This window comes from Ranitomeya imitator, chromosome 8 (assembly GCF_032444005.1).
Source record: "Ranitomeya imitator isolate aRanImi1 chromosome 8, aRanImi1.pri, whole genome shotgun sequence".
Classification (NCBI taxonomy): Eukaryota; Metazoa; Chordata; class Amphibia; order Anura; family Dendrobatidae; genus Ranitomeya; species Ranitomeya imitator.
Window position 1 is genome coordinate 143,759,066 of NC_091289.1, and position 9,171 is coordinate 143,768,236.

Sequence of the window (9,171 nt, forward strand, 5' to 3'; positions counted from 1 at the left end):
CTGTGCGCGCCATTATGAAGATTCTGGCACCAAAACCAGCAACAAATACACAAGACCAAAACGAAAGTGATTAAAAAATACTAATTATGCACCCGGGCCTATGTCTACAATTAAAATAAAAATAATGATTACCAAACATTGGCTGGAACATTAATTTCTAAATTTAGTAATATAATCTACATAATTGTTTAGAATTTTAGGGGTCCCAGCAGTTAAAACACCTTTTTCATTCAATGATTGACTACATATCACGGCAATATGCTTTAATTTAACTTTCTTGGATAGAAAACCCCTTTAAGTAGTAAAATCTGTATTTGTCTTTAGTGTATAATAAATGCAAATGTTCCATGTTACAGATGAATATTTTCTTTGGAATGGAGTACATGAGCTGCGGGGACTTTCACCAACTTCTGGAAAGGAATGGGCCACTAGACATCGCCAGTGCCAGGTAATGTGTTAAAGGAGTTGTCCGATCTCAGAAGAAAAGTCATCAGTCACTGTACATGACTGCAGACTGCCAGATTGTGACAGGGGCAATACGCACATGGTCACGACTTCCCTGTGTTCCCCAATCAGGTGGGCGATCCTGTGTACAATTTGCACATTTGTGGTCACGTGCTGACTAGTCTCACCCGGCTTCTCTCAGTAGTAAAGAATTGAGAGACGTGCAGGGTACAGTCAGAACATAATCGCGAATATGTAATTTTCATACACTCATTCATTCACTCATTCATTCATTCATACCTACCTTCTCGAGACTGCAGTACTGATAGTGTGCACCTCTTACACCGTCACGATTCAGCGGTCATATACAGTGACTGCAGACTTTTCTTCTGAGACCGGACAACCCCTTTATAAAACCCTCTAAGTTAAGAGGAATAATATAGAATAATGCTTCTAATGACTGATATGATTCCCAAGTTTCCTCTCTATGGGATCTGATACTTATTAATTTTCTCTTTGTCAGATTCTATACCGCCGAACTGGTGTGTGGGATCCAGTTCCTCCATTCGAGAGGCGTCATCCACAGGTAATCTAGTCAGTGTTAGGCCGGGTAACACCAGCGTATATTCTCTCATCTTAGAGAATCCGGACGATTATCCAAATCGCACGTTGATTAAACTCTGAATAGAATTTGATCAGAGTGATCACAGTGTGATCTCATTTTTTCGGATGAGGAGAAGATGGGAAAAAAATGTCTCCATCTTCTGCAATCAGACTGCACTCAGATGTCATCCGAGTGTAGTGTGGATGTTTTCCATGGACTCATTGACTCGCATATTGAAGCATGATCCGATAATCTGATCCAACTCAGGCATGTTGCGATCGGAAACAATCAGACATGTACACGGCCCCATAGTATAACATTGGTCCGAGTGCAATCTGATGTTTTGTTACCCACTGACAGACTGATGCGCTGTTCCTGGGGTCTAGTCATCCTGTCTGGTGTCACTGACAGGAAGCTGCAGATGAGCGGCCGTCACATGTCATGCAGTGATCTCTACAGTGCGCAGGTAGGGCACATAGTAATGGAGTTATCTCAGATGAGCAAAGTACAGCAGGAAGAGAAAATAGGTTTATTCCCATCTGTCATCATGTGACCACAGATAGAAGAAGAAAACTTACTTTATACTCAGGTTATTTTTCTTTTTCTTACAGAGACCTAAAGCCCGAGAACATCCTGGTGGCTGAGACGGGCCATATTAAGATCACAGATTACGGTCTTGCACTTGACAACATGCACGGAGACCAAACAGCCACCAGTTTCGCTGGGACAATAGGTTACATGGCTCCTGAGGTGAGAATAGAATGTTTTAATTTTTTGTATATAAAAGGTTTTTCAGGTAATTTCACATTGATTAGCTTTATTTATGCGAGTTCATCAATATAAAATCATTGGGGGTCCGTTCCCACTGATTAGCTGTTCTTACAGAGGCAGCCAGAGCAGAACATCGCACCTCTGTACTGTTTAGGCTACTTTCACACTAGCGTTTTTTTCAATACGTCGCAATGCGTTGTTTATGGGAAAAAATGCATCCTGCAAAGTTGTCTGCAGGATGCGTTTTTGCCCCATAGACTAACATTAGCGACGCATTGACACACGTCGCAACCGTCGTGCGACGGTTGTGGCGGACCGCCGGAAGCAAAAAACGTTACATGTAACGTTTTTTGCTGCCGACGGTCTGCCATTTCCGACCGCGCATGCGCAGCCGGAACTCCACCCCCACCTCCCCGCACCTCACAATGGGGCAGCAGATGCGCTGGAAAAATGCATCCGCTGCCCCCGTTGTGCGGCGCATTCACTGCTAGCGTCGGTACCTCGGCCCGACACTCTGCGACGGGCTGAGTTCGACGCTAGTGTGAAAGTAGCCTTAGTGGTCAGTACTGAGGACTGCAGATCAGACCGTGTTCATTTCAGTAGGGACTAATCTGTAGTACCAGCAATCGCCACTAACCAGTGAGGGGAGCTGTGACGTCTGTTTATTGGTTATATCCAACCACCGGCGGAGGTGATAACAGCTAATCAGTGGGACTGCCGGGTGTTGGCTCCCACCATTCTTATATTGATGATCTGTTCTGCTCATCAATATAAAGTATTAGAAACCCCCTATAAATGATTTTCATTACAAATATCACCCATCCCCAGAAAAGGTGAGAAATGTGTGACCTCTGGGGGCTTCACTGCTATGTACCCCACAATCACCAAGTGGGAGGACCAGAGCCTCCTACTCTTCCCAGCCTACATGTCTACATGGATAGTGAACTATGGCCGACGAGGTGTAATGCTGAGTTATCCGGACCATAGATGTCCTAAAGGGTTAATAAAATGTGTAATGATGATACAGGAAAATGTGTTCTTTTATGTGCATTTATTACATTTATTATATAACACGCATCAGATGTATCAAGTACATCGGACTAAGCTGCTCTGTGTATATTAGACAAGGCCAGCCGCCACCTCAATACTATCTGCCATAATGCCACAGATAGCTCCTTAACCCCTTCATGGCATATGGCGGACATGCCGGATATATGTTGTGTCTCTGCTTTCATGCGGGCTCACCCGCAGAACCTTCATCTTTTCCGGCAGATGATGGGTGATTTAATGAGCCATCATGTGCCTTTATCAGCTGCGGGTATGACACTGCTCTGTGTACGTCTGTTAACCTGTTAAATCCTGCTGTCAATCTCAGACATTGGCATTTAACATGCGCAGGCGGCGGTGTGTGTTTTTCCATACTCCCATCAATGGGCCCATGACATGATCATGATCTCAGAAAATGGCAACACAAGAAAAGGTTTTTTTTTTACAAATCTAAGATTTTCTTTTTCACCACTTAAATAAAAAAAATATATACATTTTTGGTATGAGTAATTTCACTGACATGGATAATCATATTGTCAGTTTTATCACATAATGAACATGGTAAATAAAAAAATTTTTAAGTGCATCACATGATAAAATGAATGATGTCAAGTACAACTCGTCCTTGAAAAAACAAGCACGCATCTAGTTATGTGAATGGAAAAATACAAAAGTTATGGCTCTTGAAAGAAGGAAAATGCTAAAACAAGAAAAGCTGAAAATCTCTTGGTATGAAGGGGTTACAGTGTGAGCCGAGCGTTGTGTGCGCCGTCACACCCATATATATTACATTCACTCTGATTGTTAATATATTTTATCAATTTCATTTATGGAGCATAATTAAGGAAGATCCTTTGTGCCTCCTGACTGAGCAGTAAGACTTACTGCCATTACTATAGGATCACATAACAATATGAGTGACATAAGTGCGGTGACAGGAGGTGGCACTACTAATAATGCCGCTCTATGGCAGATCCTGGACATATGCAAACAAACAAACCCAGATGCATCATAAATGCCAAAGAATAGGGGTACTAAATAGTGACCCAACGTATCTATATATATAATTGTCTAAGGGTTTTTCCGTCTGTCTGTCTGTCTGTCTGTCTTTCTGTCTGTCTGTCCTGGAAATCCCGCCTCTCTGATTGGTAGAGGCCGCCAGGCCTCGACCAATCAGCGACGAGCACAGCGACGATGATGTCATAAAGGATGTAGATATCCCGCGTCTCTGATTGGTCGAGGCCGCCAGGCCTCGACCAATCAGCAACGGGCACAGCGACGATGATGTCATAAAGGACGCAGACATCTCACTTTTCTGATTCAGCGACGGGCACAGTATCGACGTAGATGTCATAATGATGTCATAAAGGACGTAGAAATCCCACGTTTCTGATTCAGATGTCATAAAGGTTGCCATGGCGACAATGTCATAAAGGTTGCCTCGACCAATCAGCGACGGGCACAGTCTGCCACGAATTCTGGAATCATCATTGTCCATATACTACGGGGACATGCATATTCTAGAATACCCGATGCGTTAGAATCGGGCCACAATCTAGTGTGAAATAATTCGAACTCCATAAATACTTCGGAATGAGGAGAACACATAAGAGTAACTCGAACTTTAAAGATATAACAAAGTGCAAATTTTATTAAACAAAATTGTTAAAAAACACATACATATAGAATGTCATAAATATTCGGGATGAGCAAATGTGCGCACATATAGTCCTATTCAAGTAGAAAGGCAATAGCTGCCATGCCTATGTAGTTATGCAGCAGGTAAGTAGATGCTATAAGTTACTCTTATGTGTTCTCCTCATTCCGCAGATCCTGGACATGCAGGAGTATAATGCCGGAGTAGACTGGTTCTCACTTGGAGTCATCATAAACGAGATGCTGACCGATTTTTCTACCTTCGATCCCGCGGTCTTTGATGAGTCTTCCTCCGGCGCCAAGGACATCATTGAACAGGTCAGTATGTTCCCGGTATAAGGGTCTAGTATTGGGGTCATACAATGTTAGTAGTCCCTGACCCGGAGGCTGTAATTGTACTGAACACAGCCTTACACAGACATCTTCTCCCAATCCTCAACCTCGTAAACAACATTTACAATGTCCAATTATGGATAAGAGAAGTAGAAATCCTTTGCTTGCACCCCCTCATCACTAAATATCGCTATCATATACCATCACAGCAGACAACGCGTCATGGAGAGCAACTATCAGAAAGAAGTGATCACTGTGTATAATCTTTACTGGTCAGATCACAGGGTTCACTTACTAAATCCTAAATACATTTCTCCTTTTCAGCTCCTCCAGGAAGATCCTGTTCAGCGTTTAGGAGTCCATGGTGACATCCGAGAACACCTCTTCTTCCAGGGAATTGATTGGGTCTCTGTGGAAGCCCTTAGGATGGCCCCACCATACATCCCTGTAGTAAGTAATGGGCAGAATTCTCCCATGGATCTGAATAATATTCTCTCCCACAATCGTCTACGCTTTTGGTTCTGTGATACATTATGTTTAGTGTCAGGGTTGGAAAATAATTTGGCTCGCGTTATTGGACAATGTAATCTCTTAGCAGTGTATGTCTAGTCTATAGGATTGTTCTTCTTTCAGGCCCTTTTGAGGGTTACATGCAAATAATTAACTAGTTATAAGTTCTGTTAGGTACAAGCCATTTAAAGGGAATCTGTCACCCAAAAAATTGTATATGAGCTAAGGCCACCGACATCAAGGGCTTATCTACAGCATTCTGTAATGCTGTAGATAAGCCCCCGATGTAATCTGAAAGGTAAGAAAAACAGGTTATATTATACTTACCCAGGGGCGGTCCCTTTTAGTTTCAGGTCTGATAGGTGTCGCAGTCCGGGTCCAGGGCCTCCTATCTTCATTCGATGACGTCCTCTTCTTGTCTTCCTGCCGCGGCTCCTGTTGAGGGCAGTACTGCTGGGCCTCTCTGACCTTTCCTGGCGCCTGCGCACTGCAGTACTTTGCTCTGCCCTCAACAGGGCACACAAAGTACACCTGCGCCGAAGCCGCGGCCGGAAGACAAGAAGAGGACGTCATCGTATGAAGATAGGAGGCGCCGCACCCATCAGACCCGAAATTAACTGGGACCACCCCTGGGTGAGTATAACATAACCTGTTTTTCTTACATTTCAGGTTACATCGGGGGCTTATCTACAGCATTACAGAATGCTGTAGATAAGCCCCTGATGCTGGTGGCCTTAGCTCATATACGATTTTTGGGGTGACAGATTCTCTTTAATCAGACAAAGCATTGCATAGCCGTCTATAGCTGGAGCTAGAGAAGACCGTCCTTGGTAAAAAAAAATTTACTTGAGCCCTCCCTAAGGAGCAGTTCTTAAGATTTTTATATTTTTTCCTGCAGACCTGGAAGTGATTCTAAAGAAGATTATTTTACATTTTTAAATAACATTTCTCCTTTTTATAGTCTCCACTGCTAATTTAGACCAGATGAAAAATAAAACAAAAAATAAGAACACATTTTTGTCAAAAAACAGAACTGATGGAGTTAGGCCAATTCAGAAAGACCTATAGGTACAAGAGGACGAGAGACACCAGGAAGAACAAAATATATTAGAGTACAAAAATACCAGTGTATACTGGTGTGGACAAAGAATGGAAAAACCACTCGGAAAACAAGGAAGACCAAAGGGAGGAGGCACCGAGACGCAGGTCACTTATTGCAGGAAATAAGTATCAGGACAAAGAGGTATCTTTCCTATATACCAACTGCTGCTGTGCTTCCATGATGTTTGATTATTACTTTTTATATAATATTTTCCTTATTCATGTTTGTGAGCGCCTTCTGTGACACCACTTACCGTACTAGATAATAAAGGTGTTTTTACTTTATAGAGACCTCTTTGTCCTGACATTTCTTTCCTGCAATAAGTAACCTGCGGATCGGTGACTCCTCCTTTTGGTCTTCCTGTTTTTTTTTCAATTCAGAAAGAGTCTGTAAACAGGTGAAAGTGTTCAGAGCTGAAGTGATAAGTACAGATTGTATTGATATAAACACTTCTCGTTCTCACCATACTTGGGCTATTGCCTGTTACCTGCACATAATTCTGCATCCTATGTATGATGGGACAGAAATCTGACCGGCCATAGAGATGATTAGTGGCGCTGCAGCTCATTGAAGTGACCAGACGTCAGCTGCAATGCTCGTGGTGCTGGTTTTGTCTAATTTGTCTAATAAGATATTATATTCACATTTGAAAACGTTCCTTTAAAGGGAACCTGTCACCAGGTTTGTCCCATATGAGACCTTTCAGCCCTGATATACATCATTCTAATGTGCTGTATATCTGCCCCCATTCCAACATGCAAGACGAGAAAAAGACCTTTTACATACTCACCCACAGGGCGTTCGGGTTCAATGGGCATCGCTGGTGTAGGTCCGGTGCCTTCCTTCTTCTAGCGATGCCGTTCCCCTTCTTGCTTCATGTGGATGACGTGTCCTACATCATCCACACAATGTCCCCGGGATTGCGCTCCTGAGCAAACGTACTTATGACCAGGGGGCAGAGTAAAGTCCTGCAGTGTGCATGCGGCGGAGCTCTTTGAACTTTCCTGGTGCATGCGCACTGCAGGACATTGATCGGCCCTTCACAGGGCTGAGAGAAGTACGACTGCGCAGGAGTGTGATACCGGGGACACTGTGTGGATGACGAAGGATGCATCATCCACACGAAGCAAGAAAGAGGACGGCATTGCAAGAAGAAGGGAGCCATCGGACCAAGACAGCGATGACCATCGGACCTGACCTCTCGTAGGTGAATATTATAAAAGGTCTTGCTTGTCTTACAGGTTGGGTTGGGGGCATATATACAGCATATTAGAATGCTGAATATCAGGGCTGAAAGGTACTGGCCTTACCTCATATGGTACTAACCTGGTGACAGGTTCCTTTTAATATTGAACTATTATTTTCAATACTTAAAGTCAAAACTGTTTGATTAGTCGCTAAGTTCACCATGTCTTTTTTCTGCATTTTTTTCTATAGCCAACTAAGCCTAATCCCCGGTTCCGTGCTTTTAAGCTGTTCGGAGGGTTTCCATTTTTCAACTGAAGACCCTCAACAAGACTCCAGCTCAATAATATCAGAGCAAGCTGCGTACCTGAGCCTCCAGAAGACCATGCCGAGAAGACCAGAACATCGGATGTCCAACACCATCGGGGACCTCCAAATAGATAAGTATAAGTGATAAGTAGGGTTGAGCGAAACGGGTCAGCCAGATTCAGAAGTCGCCGACTTTTGGCAAAGTCGGGTTTCATGAAACCCGACCCGACCCCTGTGTGGGGTCGGCCATGAGGTCGGCGATCTTCTGATCTGGAATCGGAATTCCGATACCGAGTTCCGATATGTTTAAGATATCGGGAATCGGTATCGGAATTCATATTTAAGTGTAAAATAAAGAATAAAAAAAAAAATATTGATATACTCACCCTCGGACGCGCCCTGGTTCTCACCGGCAGCCTTCCTTCCTAAGAATGAGTGCCTGAAGGGCCTTCGATGACGTCATGGCTTGTGATTGGTCACGTGAGCGGTCACATGGGCGGTCAAGCGACCAATCACGAGCCGCGACGTCATCTAAGGTACTTCAGGCGCTAATTCTTAGGAAGGAAGCGTCCGAGGGTGCGTCTGAGGGTGAGTATATTCCTAATAGGTATATACTCACCCACGGACGTGCCCTGGTTCTAACCCGCAGCCTTCCTACCTAAGAATCAGCGCCTGAAGGACCTTAGATGACGTCACGGCTTGTGATTGGTCGCGTAACGCCCATGTGACCGCTCACGCGACCAATCACAAGCCGCGACGTCATCGAAGGTCCTTCAGGTGCTCATTCTTAGGAAGGAAGGCTGCCGGTGAGAGCCAGGGTGCGTCCGAGGGTAAGTATATCAATATTTTTTATTTTGATTCTTTATTTTACACTTAAATATGAATATGCATTGGGTTTCGTGTTTCGGCCGACCCCGACCCCGACTTTTCTATAGGATCGGCCGATTTCACTCGACCCCACTCTTGAAAAAGTCGGGTTTCGTGAAACCCGACGCGATCCTATAAAAAGAAAAGTCGCTCAACACTAGTGATAAGTATAGGTAATTATAGGAAAGAAAGGATAGGTTTTATTTAATCTACAATAAAAAAAGAGTATAGGTAAAAAGAATAATTCTAGGTAAGTATTGCTAAGAATGTAGAAGTATGGGTAAATGTAGGTAAGAAAGGATAGGTTTAATCTTCAATAAAAAAAAAAAGAAAATAAGATAAG

At 43.6% G+C, this 9,171-nt stretch overlaps 1 protein-coding gene across 1 annotated transcript; it reads left to right on the forward strand.

Moving 5' to 3' along the window:
- Window positions 1–369: 369 nt before the first annotated feature.
- On the forward strand, window positions 370–8,366 carry LOC138647357 (protein kinase C delta type-like). Its single transcript, XM_069736309.1, has 6 exons — window positions 370–448; window positions 968–1,030; window positions 1,660–1,798; window positions 4,697–4,840; window positions 5,180–5,305; window positions 7,905–8,366. Exons 1-6 carry the CDS (start codon window positions 375–377, stop codon window positions 7,968–7,970), a joined length of 612 nt encoding a protein of 203 aa, XP_069592410.1. The 5' UTR covers window positions 370–374; the 3' UTR covers window positions 7,971–8,366.
- The last annotated feature ends 805 nt before the right edge of the window (window positions 8,367–9,171 follow it).

Coding starts and splice junctions, on each gene's coding strand:
- LOC138647357 (XM_069736309.1), top strand. CDS start 375: ATGGAGTACATGAGCTGCGGGGACTTTCACCAACTTCTGGAAAGGAAT. Junction 1,031..1,659: donor TCGAGAGGCGTCATCCACAG/GTAATCTAGTCA, acceptor TTTTTCTTACAG/AGACCTAAAGCCCGAGAACA. Junction 4,841..5,179: donor CCAAGGACATCATTGAACAG/GTCAGTATGTTC, acceptor TCTCCTTTTCAG/CTCCTCCAGGAAGATCCTGT.